Source organism: Pagrus pagrus, assembly GCF_965226575.1.
Source record: "Pagrus pagrus genome assembly, chromosome: 22".
Lineage (NCBI taxonomy): Eukaryota > Metazoa > Chordata > Actinopteri > Spariformes > Sparidae > Pagrus > Pagrus pagrus.
This window is the reverse complement of record NC_140204.1, coordinates 10,618,869-10,639,633: the sequence shown is the minus strand read 5'-3', so window position 1 is coordinate 10,639,633 and position 20,765 is coordinate 10,618,869. Positions and strand designations below refer to the sequence as shown.

The 20,765-nt window shown below is 43.3% G+C and overlaps 3 protein-coding genes across 4 annotated transcripts in view; 2 read left to right on the top strand and 1 right to left on the bottom strand.

The window, feature by feature from the left end:
* Positions 1–4,212: 4,212 nt before the first annotated feature.
* On the top strand, positions 4,213–6,391 carry LOC311251408 (uncharacterized protein). Of its 2 annotated transcripts, none has more exons than XM_084343807.1 (2): positions 4,213–4,835; positions 5,985–6,391. In XM_084343807.1, exons 1-2 carry the CDS (start codon positions 4,370–4,372, stop codon positions 6,041–6,043), a joined length of 525 nt encoding a protein of 174 aa, XP_084199933.1. In that variant the 5' UTR covers positions 4,213–4,369; the 3' UTR covers positions 6,044–6,391. The 2 variants fall into 2 exon arrangements, with proteins under 2 accessions (XP_084199933.1, XP_084199932.1); XM_084343806.1 differs by having other exon boundaries at positions 4,216–4,835; positions 5,982–6,391.
* A 221-nt stretch (positions 6,392–6,612) lies between these two features.
* LOC311251436 (uncharacterized protein) lies at positions 6,613–10,892 on the top strand. The gene is made up of 3 exons (XM_084343841.1): positions 6,613–6,797; positions 6,928–6,998; positions 7,992–10,892. Exons 1-3 carry the CDS (start codon positions 6,769–6,771, stop codon positions 10,844–10,846), a joined length of 2,955 nt encoding a protein of 984 aa, XP_084199967.1. The 5' UTR covers positions 6,613–6,768; the 3' UTR covers positions 10,847–10,892.
* Positions 10,893–19,383: 8,491 nt separating this feature from the next.
* LOC311251104 (insulin receptor substrate 1-B) overlaps positions 19,384–20,765 on the bottom strand; it is a 45,088-nt gene continuing 43,706 nt past the window's right edge. Inside the window, exon 4 of the mRNA XM_084343392.1 lies at positions 19,384–20,285. Coding sequence (XP_084199518.1) covers positions 20,278–20,285 — 8 coding nt within the window. The 3' untranslated portion in view covers positions 19,384–20,277. The remainder of the gene's footprint in view (positions 20,286–20,765) is intronic.

Below are 20,765 nucleotides of genomic sequence, written 5' to 3'. Positions count from 1 at the left end.
GTAACCACCAATTTTATACATTAAAGTATTTAATTAGCTAGTTAGCTCAGTTAGCTGTGAAGCTAGTGGTCCTGACTGGGAGCTCGGGGACCAGGGGAGTGTTAGTGTTTACGGTGCTAGCACAGGAGCTTTGGACCAGGACTGGCCAGAGGTAGCGTGCTTACTCCATTAGATATCTTGCAACCCAATACGTAGACATCATAATATCAAAAACTGCTACTTATTCACATTCTGAGGATAATTTCCATTAATTTCTGAACCTTTTCAACTTAAATTCCTGCATATTCCCCCTTTAAGAAACCAAATACGCTAGTGTATTTCTCAACATGTCAAACTATTTCTTCTTCTATCCAGTTAAACTCTGTCATTTATAAAACAAAGCCCTTGATTTGATTTGATTTGCTTTGCAGACTCTTTTATGTCCCTGCTCGCTGCTCTCATGGGACAACTACAAGCTTACTCGCGGGTGGATTGTTGCTTAGCAGATTGGGTCTCATTTGAATTGGTGCGTGGCAACACATACTCAGACCCTTTTCTTTCATAAATAAACTAGACTTCCATAAAATTAGAGCAAAAACATGGGAGCCAAATATAATTTACAACAACAATAGGCGTTTTGATCTACTCCAAAATCACATGGAACAAGAGAAAGAAGTTGTGGGATGGAAATGTTGAATTCAGCGCTGAATGGCTGCCCTGTATAATAAAACGAGCCCTCTTGTATCTATGTAGGCCACCAGGTTCAGTGAGATTACACAGAGAGAAGCTGGCAGCCATCCATCTTTACATAGGAAGCAGATAAGAGAGCCACTTACCCACCACACACGGCTTTGATCAGAGCACAGCTTGATGCCCACCTCCGACCCAGGTACTTCCCCTCTCGCAATTCATACTCATGTTGGCACAGCTCTCATCCTGGAGTGTCCCCCCACCCCACCCTCTTCAAGTCTCTATCTCAATACTCTTCAGCTCCAGTACGTGTCTGAGCTTGGCTTGCTGGCAACCATCTGATTTCGCTCGTCCTTGTCTCCTGTCCCATGAGGCATCTCTGCGGTTTGCTCAGCAGTAATTAAACCCCTGGTGATGGGAAGGTAACCAGGACACACAAGACAGAAAATGACAGATTGGAGTCTCTTGATCCCGACTTACTCGACTCCACTCGCATATTATGTTATTACGCTTCCACAGAGTCAGCATGTTGGAGGTTTTAAATGGCGTGGTGTTGGATTAGGGTGTAATTATTAACATCCTTACACTTTACATTGAAAGCAAGATGTAAAACATTTCTTCTGCTGAATGAAAATGGTCACGTTCGCATGTTTATTCCAGTGGGTGTCAGGCACAAATACCTAGTAAAGTAAATACATTTCAGGGACAGAACAGTTGTGTATGTTCAGAGCAGGGGTGTTCCCATGAAGTGTAAACAGCTGAGTTACTGAGACTAACCGGTACTACAGAATCTGTTGCACCCTGATTGAATGATTTCCTTGTAACCAGCTTGTCCTGTACTGACATGCTAGATGCCAGCTGTTCAGTGTTAGTCTGTCAACATAGTGGGTTTCCCCATTAGAGCCCGACCAAAGCTTGGCTGATATTATCTTGGCCTATCACAGATACATCAGTATCAGCGTATATATGCTGCCGCGGCGATACGAAACCTTTCTTCCAGACAACGTAATGCAGAAAAAGATTTAAAATTCTTTAATTCCCGGCGACGTTGACTGCTTCAGTGCGCCGTCATATCAGACAACAAAGTTCATTATCTCAGCCTAGGAGGTTATGTATTCAATCGTGTCTGTTTGTTGGTTTGTCACCAGGACTACACAAAAACTACTTAACAGACTTCCACGAAACTCAGATGAAGGATGGGCCGCGGCCAAGAATAGCGCCCATTATCTTTGGGGGTGGATCCCAATAAAGGGACAGGGAATTTTGTTCTTACGATCTTTATTTCCTATCTCTGTCTGCTACTTGTTTTAAAGCAGTCCACAGCTTCAGATGTCGTGGAAAATGTGATACTAACATAAACTTGACGACGATGATTGATGAAACCTTAGGGCGATACAAACAGACACAGTCAACTATAAATCAACTCAGCTCTTCAGCTTTCTGATTGTTTGTTTAATGATTGACCACCATGAAGATGATCGTTTAAATGATGAAAACATGTAGAACTTGTGAATTTTAATCCTATTAATACACTAATGTACAGGATGTGATATTCATTGTATTCACGATTGTGTTTATTTTGATGTATCTGTTACACATTTAACAAGCTCTGGCTTGAGTTCACTTTTAGGCTTTCTGTGGCTGCGAGCTGAAGTCTGGATGGTAGTTTGAGTGAGTCAGTGTGTGTGTTTCAACAAGCAGGAAACCAGTGGGTGTCAGGAACAAAACCCTAGTGAAAGTAAACAGAAGAGTCCATGTGTGTAAGTTTGGAGCAGAGGAGATGTTCTGATGTACGTTCTGATGAAGTGTAAACAGGTGAATTATTGACAGATAAACAAAGTCACATAACCTGTACTCGTGATACGTTGCACCCTGATTGAATGATTTCCTTGTACAGTTCGTCCTGTACCGACATGCTGGACGCCTCCTCTGCTATGTTCTGTGTAATTATTTCTTAGTTCGTTACTAAGTGATCAAAACATAATCATTTAAGACAGCTGTCATGATAGGATTCAAAGCTAATTAATGGCACACTTGCTTAGCCTGAGTTTCTCTGAGGTTATCTCGTTACAAAGCCTAATACTATGTTATGAAGCGAAGACTTTGTGATGGATTTTTAAAGAAGTTGTGACCGGACACACGACAGAAGGTCTTAAAACCACCAGACGTGACAAAACATTTAAACCCTTTTCACCCCTACAGTGATTTGCAGTCCTCACACACACACACACACACACACACACACACACACACACACACACACACACACACATACATTAGACTGTATTAAAAAAAACACGATTCAATGAAAAACATGTATCTCCAATTATTTAATTTAGTTTTTCTTCACTCATGACTTTGAGCCAGCATACCAGAAACTGAACTCAGGCATTGTTCATTTTATTTTCTGGCCCAAACCTCTGATTTGGACAGACTGGTGACTGTTAAAAGGCTCTCAGCAAAAGATAAAACAATAAATACAGATGTTTATCATTAATTTTATAACAGTGAAGTACATACTACAGTCAGGCCTGAAGCAGTGGTTCCTAACACAACAACAATACATATTTAATGAGGAATATATCTGTGGCATTAGTGGAGCAAAACAAACACGTAAAGAAAGATTCGATGACGTGTCGTAGAGGCGACTGTGAAAACAGTTAAGAAACTCTTTCTGGACTTTGAAACTTAAAGTGACATGTTGTACCTGTTGTTTTGGAGGGTTGTTATCCCACAAGACACACTGTACAAGCATCTGTATACTATAATTATAGTCGAGCACACTTATATCTATCTTTCTTGTACGGTACTATAGAAGGCAGGGAGCATTACATATGGTATACCTTGTTTTAAAATAGTGTTCAGACCTTCGTGTGTTCAAATTGAGTCTTTTTACCCGTCTGTGTTGCACCACAGGTCCAAGAAGACTGTGCTGTACTGTCTAAATGATAAAGCATTAAAGGTTTCTTTTACTCTCCTCACCTTTTTGGTAAACACCTTTCTATTTTACGGTCATCCGAGTCGAAAAAGCTGTGTTCAAGCATGACTAGAGAGTTACAGTAAGTTCAACAAAAAAAAGCGGTAAAGATGAGGAACAAAAGACTGTACGACTCAGGGTCTGTGATTGTTGGCAAGGACTTCAGCCGGAAAGCACCATGAAAGGGCTGGAGTGAGATTGTTTGGGGATTACCATGGAGAGGGAAGGGATTACGTCATATCACACACACACACACACACACACACACACACACCCTTGAGTGTCAAGAGTGTGAGGACCTCTGACATGATTTCAAGTTAGATTAAGTAGGGGAAGTCTACAGCTGGAGTTTACTGAACTTTGGATAAAACTTGTGAAGCCTCTCAGACACAACACTCAGCCTCCAATCCAACATGTAATGATTAATCAGTCAAGTATGTTGCTTTGCGTCAGCCTGTGTTCCTGTCCCATTATAATGACAGGTGTGTGACTGTGGAGGTACGTGAGGGAGTGTGTGTATGCTGGTCCCTGTGATTTCATTGCATCACGTGTATTTTGAGCCTGATGACTCATAGGTTGTGTTTACTTGGCCCTGGTCTACTACGTTTCTCCTCCCACACACATCCCCACACCCTGTGGTATAAGTCTGGACAGCTCACCCCGTCTGACTTCATTCAAACCTTGAGATAAGTCAGTGAGGAGCATCACAGATCAGACAGCAGCATGTATTCAGAGCTTGAGTGCGGGATTTGTTACCGGACCTTCAACGCAGGTCGGCGGTGTCCCCGGGAGCTCCAGTGCAGACACAGCTTCTGTGAGAGCTGCCTGTTGGCCCTGTCGCGACCCCTGGGCTCCGGTGAGGCGGACGCGTCCATCGACTGCCCGCTGTGCCGACACACCACATCCATCTCCGGAGAGGGGAGGATCAGAGCCGAGCTGAGGGTGGACGAGTGCGTCCTGGAGCGGCTGTTAGCCGCGGGAGTCCTCGACCAGGAGGACCCGGAGGAGGAAGAGGAGGACGGTGACGTTCAAGACGGCTGTGACGACAACGAGGAGGGGCAGCGTCCCGAGAGCGCAGCCGAGGAGAGCGACTCTTCCGCGGGCTCCAGAGGAGGGAGGCTCCGGCGGTCTTGTCGGAAAGTTTGGCAGAAGATAAGCGGGAAGAGCTCACGGCCGAGGGGCGGAGAAAGTAAGTGGCTCGTAGTAGTTTTTGTCTTGTCATGTTGTTGAGGTGAAACATTAGGGAGCTCTTAAAATGAACATTTTGAGAGTGAAGTTTGGTGGGGTGACCATAACAACATTGGGCTGATCCTACAGGTGACACAAGTCTAGCTTCAGTGTCACTGTGCCACATTTAGTTATATAATCCACTATCTTTTACATGTTCGTCTACAAAAACATAACTTATGTATAACTTGAACTTTTAGTACCTAGTTTTTAACCCCTTTTGTTGGGGCAAAACATTAAGAAGTTCTTAAAATGAGTATTTTGAGAATGAAGTCTGGTGGGCGTCACTACAACAACAGTGGGTTAGTCATACAGGTTTTACAGGTGACAGGACACAACTACTTCAGTGGTGTAGTGCAAAGTTTAGCTTCAGCTTCAGTGTCAATTGACACATTTAATGAAATAATTTTTAACATTTTCTCACACAAAAACAAGCTTTTATGTATAATTTTGACTTTTTAGTATGTAGTTTTGGACTTGTCACATTGGGGCAAAACAGAGAGTTGTTGAAATGAACATTTTAAGAATGCGGTTTGATGGGAGTGTTTTCATACAGGCTTTTAAGTTGACAACAATCTTAGTGACGTAGCACAAAGTTTAGGGTTTTAGTTTCCGTGTCAGCTTCTGTGCAAATGTTGCCACATTTAATAAATTAATCCATTACTTTTACATTTTCTTAGACCAAAACAAAGCCTCTATGTATGATTTTAACTTTTTAGTAGGCTATCTAGTTTTTAACTTGTTGGGGGAAAACGTTAGAGCGTTCTTAAAATGAACATTTGGAGAATGCAGTTTGGTGGGCGTGACCACAGGCACAGTAGGCTACTGATTCACGCTTTTGTTTTAAGGCTGTCAAGTTGGCAGAAAAGTACACAACCCGCAAAGTTTAGGATTTCAGTTTCCCATCTAGCGTCAGCGTCAATTGTGCCACATTTCATAAAATAACCCATCATGTCTTACATTTTCTCATGGAAAAACTTAACAAATCTGTAATTTTAAATGTTGAGTACCCAAAATATGTACCCCACACCTAACAGAATGTTTTATTATAAAAAGAAGTAGTGGATGTGTAAATTGTTCTAATCTAATTTGTCCTGTTTTCTTTTAGCAGACTGTCTGACCAGTGATGACATGAGGAACCTCGCCATGATGTCCTGCTTCATGTTTTAAGGAGTCTACAGCTTCAGATACCCTGGACAATGTGATACTAGCCTATATTTATTTTCAAGATATCCTGTGCAACATGGACTTGAATCATGAAGACGATGAAAACTGGACACATGGACACATTCAACCATGATTTACGTTAACTTTTCAGCTTTCTGCTTGCCTTTTTAAATGATACCACTACGTTGCTGATACAGTCAAATGAGGAAAAAAATGTGAATTGCCAAAGTTGACCATTTTAGGCCTATTAATGCACTAATGTATGTGATATTTATTATTTTCATGACTGTATTTATTTGATATATTTGTTACATATTTAAGGAAAAATAAATAAGCTCTGATTTGAATTCACTTTTTCTGTGGCTGAATGCTGAATTGTGGATGGACGTTTGAGTGAGTCACTTTTTGCATCATAAAAACAATGGTGTAATGTGTGTGTGTGTGCAAAATCACAGTTGCAACATCATGTTCGATCAAGTCTGGACCAAAGTATTCTACAATGAATCAGCTAAAACAGGGAAAAACCCTTTCAGACAACTCCAGGAAGTGGGTCACTTGAGGCCAGGTGAGGAGCATTTGCTCCAATCAGACTCACAACCAGCAGCAGTGTCAGAGCTCAGTGACTCATTTCTTAGACAAGTAAAACAAATGGGCTGACAACACTACTACAACTTACCTTTATGGTCGTTTCTTGACAACCTTAAAAACCTAGGAGGAAACTGACCATCATGTTGGAAAACTCTGCTCCCTGCTCAAGGTAAATATCCCATTTTACGAGCCTTGTGCACATGTAGTCATAAAATCTGAAAAAGTTTTTTGATTGACAGCATTATGATTCCCATAAATCACAAAAATACTCCAGTGAGTGTTTTTTGTCTCCCCTGCAGACTCTTGTTTGTCTTTGCGCTGGTCGGTGCAGCTGTCATACCGTTCGTCATGTGTTCAGATGATGCAAGAGGTGAGCGCTAACAGGCCAGTATCTGCCAGACCAATTCTGCCGCGTGTGCAGTTTCAGTGAGCTGATGCTCATCTTAATGGCTCTCCGAGAGACGTCATGACTCACGTGTTGGCTGATAGATGGAGGTGAACGTGTTTGTTAACTTAAAGCTGTGGCCGTTTGATTTAAAGATATTTTCACAGGCATGTCTTTTAACTTTAAGTTTTATGTTGGCAGTGAAACCAAAGTGTGGAGAGATATGGATTTTATTTTTATGAGATTTAAGTAAACAAATCTGGAAAGGGTATAGAGAGGTGAAGTCCTGTCCCTTCCGATGTGCACCATGACACCTTATTCATCGCACGATTTAAAATGATTTGTCTCGCCGTAGACCATATTCACTCAACATCCATTTTCCTCTGATGTCACACTTGTGGCAAGGAACCTCAAAAAGAAGGAAGGGTCATCGCGTCACTGAATCTTACTTTGGGGCCTGACTGTGGTGCTTGCTGTATTGAAGTCTTCGGGAGATGCATGGATAAACACACTAAAACACAACATCTCTACGTTGTATGACATCTTCTTTTTTAGGCTCCTTGGCTCAGGTCGGGAAGTTTAAATGCTGGAATAATGTTATGTTGTTGTGTACCTGGTTGCAAATTCCATAAAAGTAAGAAATCTGACCATTTGTTATCATTTCACCACTTCCTGATTGAAAAGATGATGGAAAAGGGAAAATCTGAAGGGACGAGGGACAGCCATATTTAAAGACAAAATATCATATTTAATAACCCACTTACTTTTGCAGTTAATCATTCCCTCGCTAACATTACCATTTGATTACATCCTGATTGTTGATATTTTGGAATTAGCATCTTATTGTATTGTGTAACTCTACTTCAAACCAAGACATTTTTCTTTTAGTTTTTCTACAGCATCACAGTAATTATTTACCTGTATAATTAGAAAGAATAAATAGTTGTGTCTCATGTTGACGTTCTCTTCCACTTTTAGGCAGTCCCATATCAACCCAAGTGGACAATGGAGTGCAACACAGTGTCCTGAGACATGTGCACACCCCATACAGTCAACATCTGTTTACTGCTCTGCCATTACCCGAAACTGGACTCCACACTGGAACTCGCAGTGAAACTGATCCAAGCAGGAAATATAAAGAGGCCTCGTCAATCATTCACCATCAATCAAACCCTCCACGGCTTAGTTATCAAAATGTCCCAGATAACAGACACTCCCGAGAGGGAACAACTGGAGTGCAGAGTGAAGTGAGGTCAGCAAACAGCATTTTCACCGGACAAAGCTTTGAGAGATGGCAATCCGAAGTAAATCGCCACCCATTCTCTCGAGGAGTAGGGCAAAGTGGAAATTCCTATTATTCACCCCCAGTGATCGTTAGGAAATCATCTCACAATGAAGCTGCCAGTCCCTTTCATCAGAGCTCTCGTCCATCTCAAGTCTGGGACCTCAAAGATGCTCAAAAGTCCTCCAACAAAGAAAGACTTCCTGGAAATAACCCTCCAAAGGTGGCTGAAGATGAAACAGTCTGGCAACCCTCTCGCTCTTCTCTTTTTTCATCCCAGGCTGGTAGATATCGGAGTACTTCACCGCCAACTTCAAGATGGCATTACAGTGGCTATGAAGGGACAAATGAGCCCGCTGCGGTCGGGCTGCTGAGCACATCTCGCGGGGTTCAATCAAGCAAATTTTTCGGCTTAGCGAGTCAAACTGCCCCTCGTGCGCCATCAATCAGCAAAAGCTTCGACACCTCTGTTATTAAAGGCAATCCAAGCCCAGAAAAACTGGCATCATCCATCACAGATTTCTCCCGGGGGTTGCACTCTGCGAGCAGCAGCAAGACACCGAGACACAGAAAGGTCCAGTCGTATCTGTTCAAGGACTCCCAGGCCTCTTCTGATGGACGTGAGAAAGTTAATACAGCTACTCGTGATGGACACAGGGCTTTTCCCACAACACCTCATAAGCAAACTCCCACTGATGCTCAAGTTTACGGCAGGTTTTCTTCCAATTTCAAACAATCACAGGCAGGAGAGCCAACCAAGGAAGTGCAACATCTCTCTAACAATGCCAATCCACTGTATCATAACGCATATATGGCCCAGTATGGGGCTCAGATGGATAGTTTTACCAAATATCAACACACTACCCCAGAAACTCTTGCTCAAATGTCAGTACATCCTGCTCCAGGGACAGACCACCCCATGCAAAGTTTCCTCCCCAGACCTCATGCAGATTTCCAGGGTAACTATGCCCCTGGCAGTGGGAAATCTGTTGTAAGTAGCCTGGTTAATACGACCACAAGAGGATCTATGACTGCATACAAAGCTGGGCAAACCACTAAAAGCATCTATGGCTTCAGAGGATTCAAAAATGCTCCGTTGAGAGCCGTAAAGGAGCCATCTACCCTCTCCTCCGATGGCTCTAATGAAAGGACCAACTCTCGACGATACAGCTTCGACAAAGGGAAGTTTAAAATCGCAAACATACACCCATCTTTGTCAGCAAAGTATAGTTTTGGCCAGAGAAAGGTGTCTACTACACCAGCAAAACTTGAGAGGACACCCACCGATTATTCCCCACCGCCTTCTGGCACTTTAGATCTTGTCCAAACCACTCCAAGGCTGTTCCCATCGAGATTCAAGGAAGCCAGGCCTCTGATGCCTGAAAGTGATGCGGGTCTGGACAGCAATCCAGATCGCAGGCAGTACAGAATCCACAGAAGGATTTATGGTCTCAAAGGATTTGGCACTCGACCACTCGAGGGAGCCAAATCTTCAGTTAGTGACTCAGAGAAGTCTACCAGAGTCCAGCAGGGTTTTGAAGGATTTAGACATAGAGGCTCGCAGATCTGGCAACACAGGTGGCACAATAAAACAGAGCCAGGTAGCAGCCGTGTATCCACAATGAGTCCAACTGAACAAAACAGTGAAGACCTGAAATCGCCGTTAAAGACGACGGGAAGCGCTGAAGCAGTCACCAGATTTACACCTGACAAATACAAAAATACCCACAAAATCTATACCCATCTGGGATTTCACCCTGTCCAAAAGAGAATTGGAAATGCTACAACTCAAACACACTGGAAGTACAGAGAACAAAATCCAGCTACAGCATCTGCAAGTCACAGAATCTCCTCAGCTTATCCCAGATCAACAGGAGGCATACGATCTGAGCCAAGACCACCCAACAAAACCAAACCTTTTGCAATGAAGCCGAGCCCGCTCAACAGTTCCACCAGCAGCACAGTGAGAGGCAAACGTGTAAGAGGAAAACACACTTCTGTCAAAAAGCTCAATGGATCTACCTCCCTGACTAATGGTGCTGGAAATGTACCCATAGTCAGGCTGCCCAAGCGGCCTGCCAGAGTCAAAGCTGTCATGTACACTGATATTCTGGGAAGTGCTTCGTTCAGCGGTGTCAGAGGTATAAGCCAGACACCAATCACACCGGCTGATAAGGATAATTTTCCAAACGCTTCAGCAAGGATGAAGGAAAAAGAAGCTCCCGGTGATTGGACCTTGAACTCTGAGGACGCTGTGCTTAGCAGAGAAAACACAAGCAGAGGTCCTGAAGATGAGGTCGATTTTAGTAGTGTTGACATGAACAAGTTGGGTGTTAGAAATGAAGGAGATGACAGTGATATGAAAACATCTGATTTATTCCTGAATAATGAAGGCAGTGGAAGTGGGGGATTTAATATGTCTGATGTTTTTTCAGCTGATCCCACAAAGAGTCAGGGAGTTGGTGAAGATTTGTTAGAATTAGACTATCTACGTATATCAACGGGGAACATCTCCTTCACGTCAACGAAACTATCCCCAACGGAGAAATGAGAGAAACCTGTTGAAATATTGTGGCAATAAAAGTTGGAAAAACGTGTCGAGGTTATCATAATTCATGCGTGAAAGGGTTAAGATGTACTGTTTTAAAGGATACGTTCACCCAGAAATGAAAATTCAATCAATCTACTCACCACCATGCAGATGGGAAGTCAGTCGTAGTTGACAAAGTAATGCATTTCTGGAGCTTCACAACAAAACAGTGTTGCAGCTTTCTCCCAAACAACTGCAGTAGATGGGGATTTGTTTTAAAATAAAAAAAAAACAACAGAAAAATAAATGTCTGGCGTAATTCCAGTGAATGAATTTGAAAACACGGTATTCACACCCTTTTAAAGCCAAAATCCTCACTGTAGCTGCCAAGCTCAAAGCGTTACCCTGCATTGAAGGTGTGAATGTCGTCTTATTAAATAATTTTCTACTATCTACTTCAGTTTTTTGCTCCAGGAAGTGAGTTATTTTTGGGTGAACTTATCCTTCAACATGTGCTACCATATTTAATACCAACATATTGTCCAGAGTTGATTTGCGAAAGCTTTTAGTTAAGTAGTCTTTTATTCGAACAACGGAAAATGAAACGTTAACTTTCTTGATAATTGATCATCCGAGTCACTTTTCAAGCCAAAGTGCCTGTATAGCTACTGCCATAGTATAATGGATAGTGAAAATAACTGTTAGTTGCAGCCCTATGAAGTCCGTCAGCTCAAGGGACGTGCTTTTTATGTGACAATACATAAATTGGCTCTTTCCAAGATTGCTTCAGGTTCCTGGTACCCCCACTGATTCATTCATTGTGGTAAAAGCCATCTGGCATGACAAAGTGATTACAAGAAACGCTGGGAATTATCTGAAAATACTATGTTATCATGTACATCATGCGGCATATTTATTAAATGACATCCTCCGAGTCTAACCTCAAGCCTCCTCCTCACGCCTCCTCCCCATGAGAGAAACCAAAACCTTATAACGAGCGGAAAAATCGATGGAGGTCAAACGTGAATTCCTGAGCATAACTTTTGCCTCATTTGGCAGACGATTTGCATAATGTAATGTCAAGTATGAAGAGGGAAAAACGTAGGAAGGTCATACTTGAGGCTTTTTATAAATTGATTGTATTCCCATTCCTTGTGTCCTCATTTTTCCAGGCAGGCAGTGGCTATTCAGCGTGCTGCTGACACAGATTTTCCGTCTCCTCTTTCAAGCTTTCAAGTAGGGCTTGGACATGCCGGGTCTCTGGGTTAACACGCTACAAAATGGAAAAACTTGTTCTTCCCCTTTGTGAGAAGGTCTTTTTCTGACCTTGCCAAGCCATTAATGAGAAGGGTAATTGAAGAGAACAAGCTATTATGTGGTTTGTCCCTATTGATTTAAACCGTAAAGGAAATAGAGGCTGTAATGGAATTTGTTTGTTAGCTGCAATCACAAGAATTATGCTACTATGGTATTATTTATATTGTTAGTGGCAGCTGAATTAGGCCTATACTGACATGATCTGCATTTACAGCGAGAGCAGACACTACTTCCACTAGATGGCGTTAGTTATCCATTTTATTAACCAACCTGTGACCTTAAGTGCAGGATCTTGTAGTTCTCATGCTGTGGTGTCCTGCTGGGCTACTAGCAAAAGGAAACAAGTTTAAGATGATGAGCTAAAACGCAGGATATTTCGTATGGAGTTTGGTCATTTTAAGCTGAAGAAAAGCTGACAAAGAAGAGCTAAATGTATGTTTCTGCTTCCACCCCGTCAATCAGCTAATGAAGCATTCTGTTTCAAGGGCATCGGGTCCACGCTAAGCCCACGTCACAGCTCCTAACAGATCCATTCACACCACCTGACCCTTCGCTTTTTTTCCCAGTCGGTCACCTAAATGCCAGTTCAACGCTGATCCTCGGCCTACGAGCTCAAAGGGGCCCCACGGTGAGGGGAGGCTGGGAGGGTTTCAGCGGATCTGTCAGTCAAAGTTAAACACATTGTACATTGGATTAGCACCCCTCACCCCTCTACCACCAATACCCGTGGAAAGTGGGACCGTCCACTTTCCCATAGAGCTGAGAGGCATTTAGGTGATATGTTTTTTGAGGTTTTCCGGCGGGGCTGGCATGTTCGAGGCGTTGGCCAGCCGGCTCCTTCAAAGTTCCCTTCTTCCTCTGCTGCCTTTTGTGTGGCTGAGTGTTTGCACGTCGAGTTCACACACTCCCTTCCTTTTCCAAGTGTGTGTACTCGCCTGCAATATTCCCCTTGTGTGTGTGTGTGTGTGTGTGTTTATCACAGACAGTGTGGTGCTCTCTTGCAGAGCCGGCCCTCCCTCCTCCTCCTCCTCCCACTGTGAGGGGAATTCTGTACCATGTGTCTGCGGTTTTCAGGGAGCTTTCAAGGAAAATAAAGCACAGAGGCCTCACAGTCCCCCTCACCCTCACCACTCCCCCAAGGCGCCCTCAAACTCCCTCCTCTTCTCCTCCCCTTCTCGGTTTCCCCTCACTCGCTCCATGTGGCACTTTTTTTTTTTTTTGTTAGTTTCAACCTCCAGTTTTTCTCAGCAGCTACGGAGTGACAGCTAATTTTGTATGCAGCTTGTAATAGAGACGAAATCCACAATCGTGGCAAGCGTTCGCTTATGAGGCGAGAAGGGAGAGAGGGTGAGCGTTAGCTGATGGAGGGCGAAGAGGAAGGGGAGGGATGGGGGAGACAGAGAAAGGCTTTTTGTTTGGCTAAGTACACTATGTGAAAGAGGGGGCGGTGAGGAAAAGAGAGCTGGAAATACATTAGAAAACGGTCGTGTCGGCTGCGCCGTTTGTGGCTCAGATTACCTCACATGCCATCATGCAGCGGATGGACCCAACGAAAACTAGCTTTACTGAGTCTGCAGTGTTTAACTTTGGCCTGAAACCTTCATGGAAGGACCGGGGAGGAGGAGAAGAGGAAAGTTGGGAGGATTAGCAGCTTGCATGTAGACTGTAATCCAGGGCTTTATCGGCTCGGTCAACATACAGTAAGAAAACACCTGCAGCGTTACCTATGTAGTTTGTTATGGCCGCATGCCAGAGCCCTACATATCCCAATCACTGTGGGTGCACTCTCTTGTTTCTGAACTCACACCCAACCTCTGCTATACACTTGAATGATGGGAAGGAAGCAATTTAGGAGCATGGAACAGCACCGACATTAACATTCCCACATCTGCTATGGGAGCAAAAAGCTATTTCCGTGTCCTACATCCAGCGAGCTTCCTGTGGTCTGCGCCATGGAGGAAGTCATAAAGACAGGAAGACTTCCTGTATTGTCGCCAACATGGAGCAGTACGGACTGTACATACCCCGTAAGGCCTGTGACCGATGACGTAAACGCCATAAATAAAGCACTCAGAGCTATCGAAGAGGAGATTTATACCAGTGCTTTACATGAGTACCACAGACATGTTTCCACTGGACGTGTAAAGTATCTCCCTTTCGAAGAAATACACCGTAACAGAAATATCTAGTGGGTAGTCTTTATAGTTAATCAACACTGTTTAACAACTGTGTCTCGTGAAACATCCAGTGCAGTGCAGGTCACCTTTAATCGTCTCGTTCTGAGGCCATAGTTCATGGAAATGTTTCATAACATTTGTCTGAAGCTTCAAATAAAGCAACGGCTTCTTGCGACCCCTCATGCTGCAGTGTTTCAGAGCAGAGGCCGACCACTTCCACTTAGGGACCGTACAAAAATGATTAAAGGAGAAGATTGTGCCAGACAAATGTGGAAGGTAAAGGTTGCATACCTTTTTTAAAAATATAAACTTACATGCGTCTTCGGCCTTCCTTTGCATGAGTTAAAAGTTACAGACAACTTTCACTTGTGCCACGGTTCATAGAGGTGCAACACTTCTGCCTCCATGTCAGTAAAGCTCACTCATTATTTGCTCACTCCCATGCCGATGTATGGTCCGGTGAAGTTTCATAGTCCACGGAGAAGATTTCAGTTTTAAAATGGTGTAAATAAAGCCTTTTAAAATCAGTTTGGGACCCTCCAGAGACACAGATTACGCTTGACGAGCTGTACGTAGCCATTTTGCAGTTTTTTTTCTGTCCCCATCTACTGTTTCGGACAACGCTGCATCTCAGAGGTCTGTTTCACGCAACACATGCTGCATTTAATGAGTGTGACATGGGACTCTTAACAATATCCCAGGAGATGTGTTTGTACCTGCAGTGCAAACAGGAGTTCTCTGAGCAGACAAACAGGAGATTTTTCTTTCTCAGATTTGTTTTCATTTGAAAGATTTTTTAATAATCTATTTAATTTTTAAGTGTGTTTTCGGCAACATTTAGAGTAAACAATTTGTCCCTTCTTATACCCTCAAGGGTTAGGGTTGAAAGCTCGGGCCATTAGTAGCAGCTCTGGAGATTTCCACCGTATCACATCTTCATCAGCAGAGTTTGCCCTGCTATCACAGAGCTGCGGGGTTTGTGTTGGATTAATTCACATGAGGCTGCCACCCTGCAGTGTGTAAACAAGCGAGGTTACTGAGTCCATTTCTGACTTGACTGCCAATAGGTGCATGTAGGTGTGTTTACACCGAGCTGGAAGATACAGTATCTCACACACACACACACACACACACACACACACACACACACACACACACACACACACACACACACACACACACACAGCCGCTCAGACACAACAGGTTCACCTGTTGGCCTCCATCCAGGGCACCTCTCTGCGACTGAACTCAGTGTCCTCTCGCCTTGGCTCCCATCCACCATCCCCTCCTCCTCCCTCCTCCCTCCTCACTCTCTTGTCTTTACCAGAGATGCTGCCACCACGTCCGAGGCAGCCATTGTCGCCGCCTGTCGCCACAACGACCAGATGGCAGCTGTGCCCGCTCGCCCCCCCCCCGCTCCTCCGTCCTCTCCTTATCAGAGCCGTTACTCAAGATAATCCAGACTTTGCTGTGCACAAAAAGAAAGTAGTTCCTACATAAAACTGCTCACAACTAATTGAATTATCTTGTGTAAGTGGGTCATTATTGTAATTATAAAATGTAGTTTTAAATGTCTAGTTCCACTATGTTTGAGAGAAGGCAGATATCTCTAAAATGGATTTATAGATAAATATCACTAACGGTGAGAGGAAAAATATATATTGGGTGAACTTAGGTGAACTGTCCCTTTAACTGTGACTGTTGTGGATTTAAAGGGTGCATCACAAGGGGAAAAAAGCCATTTTTTCATTCATGAAACTTTAAATTTCTTGAGAAAAAGTATAATGAGGAAAAGTCTTGTGAATAATGCATGATGGGAAAACAGAAATGCCAAATCTGAAGTCGAAATCCCCCCCGAGACTCACTTTTTATTTGAGACGCAAGTGAACAAAAGTTGTGGACGCTGTGAAGAGTGTAGGTTTCAGGTGTGGAGGCTTCCGCTTTCATACAGGTTCTACCAAACAATTTATTGTCCACGCAGACATTATTTTACTCAGTAAGGGAAGCGAGAGGAGCTGCAGGTGTAGGTTTGATCTGTGTGTGTGTGTGTTCTCATTTCTATTAATTCCTGCGGTGCCTCGGTCGGGGGTTGAGTTACTTGGCCATCTGCGGGCGAGGATGACACCAGATACCCATCCATGTTAACAATCAGAGAAAGAAGCAGAGATTTATCAGCTTATTTAAAAGCTTATTTAATTAAAGAGAGCGTGGAGCGAGCTGGCAGTATCAAATGGAGAGGGAGGTCTTTGAGCTCACCCGGCAAACACCACGTCGGTCAAATTACCAGTAAGACGAGTGATTAACTCGGGTGGCGATCTGCCAGCTCTGAGGGCGAATGATCTTATCAATGGGAGTGGTGAATGTGACTAACGCAGCTACAAAGGCTTTGCGGATAACAATCAGGCTGCTTTCTTTTCCACACTTCAGTGTGACATCTGCGCCGTGGTCGCAGCCTTTACAAGTGTGTGTGTGTGTGTGTGTGTGAGTCAAAGACGGCGAGTGTGTGAGGGGCATGAGCCCGACCGCGTCTGTGGCATTCATGCAGATGTTCACACTTGTCTCAGCCTGTGAATGGTAGAGACTTCTGCTCCTCCTCTTCATATCCAACTTGTTGCTTTTCGTACTTTTACTTTGTTTACATGTGGCAGACCCTGCCACCTTTCTAGCTTCAAACAGTGTTCTGGTCACCCTATATTCCTCTGAGAACAGCTTGTTTACTCAGTTACAGAACAAAAACATACTTCTGAGTTTGTGTTTCTACATACTGCCCCTTTAAGCCCGTCACTTTTTAATAACTACCCCCATTACATCACTCAGAAGGAAACTTAGCAGCGACAAAAGAAACCACAAAGTCCTTTTCTTGTTTGACTCTTTTTTCCTTTTAGTCAGATTTTTTTTTCTCAAACAACAGAAGTAAAACTACATCAATGGCAATCTCACAATATTCCCATTCAGTACCACCCCTCAGGGGAACAGGAGGAAGAGATAAAAACAATTTCGAGCAGCAGCAGCAGCACTTTTCTGCGCACGTTATGAACATCTCTAAACTCGCTAACGACGCAATCAACCAAGTCATACAGCAGCCACTGATATGATGATAATGTCTGCTTGTCAGGATTGCAGGCGAGTCTGTTTGTGCGCTTTTTCTTCCCCTCTAAACTACAAGTACCTTCAAAGCGTTTGTGTTTTGCCGAAATCTGCTGACTTTCAATACGAGAACATCTCCAAAGACATGAGAAACATTTAAATCATCTTGTGTTTGCCTGCAGGTCTGCGAGAACGCACGGATTTACGTGCTGAATCTGGTTCGAGCTCCAATTGTTTATTCCCACTTATGCATTAGTAAACCCCCATTAGAGGCCAATTCCAACCACAGATCCCAATCTGCTCATAATAAAGCTGCATTGTTATGCTCCGGGCCGCCCGACAGTCATGTGACCAGAGGGAGAGAGTTCATGAACTCCCCCCAAAGCAGGCAGACAGACGAACACATGAGTACAATTTGGAGCAACGTAGATGCACATGTATTCAGACGTTTATGTTGTTTTTCCCCCTGTCGGTGGCCTTTTATCCTTCTCCTCGTGCATTTCATTTTTTAATCCTCCGGTCAAAGTCAGAGGCAGATTCAAGGTTAAAGCAAGTCTTCACGATGACCTTTATCTCGGCATACGCAGACTGCGAGGCGAGATATGTCACAGTTTTTCTCCCCCCCGCTGCACAAAAAAGAAGAAAACAACGGAGGGAACACAAGAGGTTACATTTTAAAAACAAAAACAGAGCAATACGTCCAGACTCGAGAGCCGAAGGTTGCTTCTTGAGGTGCTGTCGGAGCTTAGTCTTTTTGATGTTGTTGTTGTGTTTTGGCACAGACTGCCCTGAAACAATTCAGTCCTCCATTACCGGCGAAGAGAAAACAGTCCACAACTCCTCCGATTAGAACCGAGTCATCTGAGCGATCGTTGTCGCGCCGGACAAACACAAACAAGTTATTTCATGAGAACTGTACAGCCAAAAGAGACAGAAAATAGACACAAAAATAGACTTGATATATTCTGCTAGGACAGCCCTATTAGTGCTAGCTGCTTAGACGGGGTCAGAGAGACAGACAGACAGATAAAAAAGGACAGACAGGCACTTAAGTGCTGATGCATAGCGGAGATTAAAGTAAGAGCCAAGCGAAAGACAGACAGGAGGGGAGGGAAGGAGAAACAGAGTCTTAAAGAAGGATTTAGAGTCAAAGCACTTTCAATTCAACCAGTTTAAAAAGTGTAAAATTATTCGTATTAAAACGTTTGGTACCTTAACGTGAAAAATAACTGAGAACAGACTTATTCCATACTGACAGAAGTGAAATATCTGACCCCCTTTTGTGGCGCTAAAAGCAGTTTGCTGACCGCTACAAAGCTAGCATTAGCATGGCTATTGATAGGGTCTCTATCCTCTCCTGTGTGTACCGTATGTCGTTTAGCATCCTGAGACGAAGTGGATCAAGTGGGACAGAAGTGTCTGGAGCTAATAGCACTAATGGGATTGCTTGGCTCTATATCAGGGGTCTTGCCCTGAGCTGTAGTCAGCAGGATGTTGAATTTACGTCCTGGCACCGTGCTAATATCTTAATCTGGCCCCTAGCTGGCTTTAGCTAACTCGCTAGCTACTGTATCACCTGCTAAAAGTGCCTTTTGTTTCAAGCCTGCGTGTTTATTAATACTTCAGGTGTATGGCTCTGTTGGAAAAGGAGGAAGAGAGAAAAAAAAAGAGAGGATTGACGGGATGAAAGCAGCGTAAGTTACAACGAGCAGAATGCTAACAGCAGCTACGCTAATATTTCTCACAGTAGACAGGAAGGCCAGCTCATAGCTAGGACCATTATCATTATTAATGTTAGCGGAAATGCTGCATTCATGTCACATCGGAATTATTGTGATTTCCAGTTTCCGCCTTGTTAATATTGTTTACGTCAACATCCAATCGTAATCTTTTCATATCCAACTTGGCGCTTTTCGTACTGTTTAACTTTGTTTATATGTGGCGGACCCTGCCACCTGTTCTGGGGACCTTTCCCCCCCCCCTCGAGAACAGTGTTTTTATTCAGTTATGGAGAAGATAAATATTTACCTCTTTAATATTGTAAATATTAAAATTCTGAGCTTGAATTTCTGCTCCAAAACTACAGAGTGCCCCTTTAAGACACAGAAGTGCCTGTAAACCAAATGCAAATGGGTGCCATATGTCCGCCAACTCATTCATAAATAATTCATGCCATTCATAAATTAACCCAAATTTCACGGCTATTGTGTTATATAGAACAAGCACAGTATCTTTGACTCTCGCACGGCCAACTCTGTCATCACAAAACTTTTGCTCGCAAGTTGTAAACACTGGAATATCCCATGTGACATGAACGCAGCAAAAGCTCACACCAGTGCTACCCACTTTATTTATATCTTCAGCTGCTTTTTTTTTTTGTAACTACATCAAATCAAGCACAACAAAAATATTCCATAGCTTCAGTTAGTCGAAGGTCTTTGTAAAATGGCTACAATCTGAAAGTGAGGCACTTTTTGAGCTGATATATAATTCTATTTATTTTCTTTTTTATACCCTAAATAACCACCATTTTACCCTTAATGATTAGAGTCTCAACAAAACACAGATCTCCATTTTTTTTTTGTACCCTTCTCTGATTGGCTTTCACTCAAGGAATGAGAGCAGCAAATGGCTTTTTCGAGAGTGTCATTTGGCACACATCCCCGCTGGTTTTCCGCAACCAGCTAGATGAAAGCGAAGGAAAAAAAAAACAAAAAAACGTTTTCCATCAGTTCTCCTTCAAAGTGCTTCAGGGGCGTGTCCCATCCAGCCGCTCTCACGTTGTGATTGGTTGTCACAAAAGGAACGGGCGGAGCTTCGAAGCTCTCTTGAGTGGTACCAGATTGTTTCCCCGAGGACGACGCACTGACATCAGCACTCTGGAAGAAGAAAGAGACACACAGAGAGAAGGAGGAAATGGTTTGGTTAGATGTAGAATCAACAACAACCCAGATATGAAGAAGAAATAAATATTATGACATGTGCATACACCGTCTCTTGCTTATCAGGCGCATTATAATATCTAAAGTACGATATCAGTGTCTGCTTATCTTGTCGGGAACACAGTGACCTGAAAACGAACAACAGGAATAAACAATGCAGCCAAATAAGCGAGAGAGACGGGAAGAAAGTGATAAAGGGAACAGTGGGAAGGAGAAAGTGAGGACACCCAACGCTGCAGGCACGGAGTCGAGTGTGTGTGTGCCAACATGAGGTAAAACAGATTCATGAATTGTGTCAGGTTGTTCTGGCAATTTTCTGCTCTTCACATCAAATCAGACATGTGAGCATAAAGGTGTGTGTCATCAGGAGAAAGTCACGACTGTAAAAAATTAAAAATAAATAAAAAAGGTCTGACC

What these genes read in the sequence shown, in the direction of transcription:
- LOC311251436 (XM_084343841.1), top strand. Translation starts at nt 6,769, where the DNA reads ATGTTGGAAAACTCTGCTCCCTGCTCAAG. An exon ending in AACTCTGCTCCCTGCTCAAG is followed by an intron (nt 6,798 to 6,927) that starts GTAAATATCCCA and finishes TCTCCCCTGCAG; the next exon opens with ACTCTTGTTTGTCTTTGCGC. An exon ending in GTGTTCAGATGATGCAAGAG is followed by an intron (nt 6,999 to 7,991) that starts GTGAGCGCTAAC and finishes TTCCACTTTTAG; the next exon opens with GCAGTCCCATATCAACCCAA.
- LOC311251408 (XM_084343806.1), top strand. Translation starts at nt 4,370, where the DNA reads ATGTATTCAGAGCTTGAGTGCGGGATTTGTTACCGGACCTTCAACGCA. An exon ending in ACGGCCGAGGGGCGGAGAAA is followed by an intron (nt 4,836 to 5,981) that starts GTAAGTGGCTCG and finishes GTTTTCTTTTAG; the next exon opens with CAGACTGTCTGACCAGTGAT.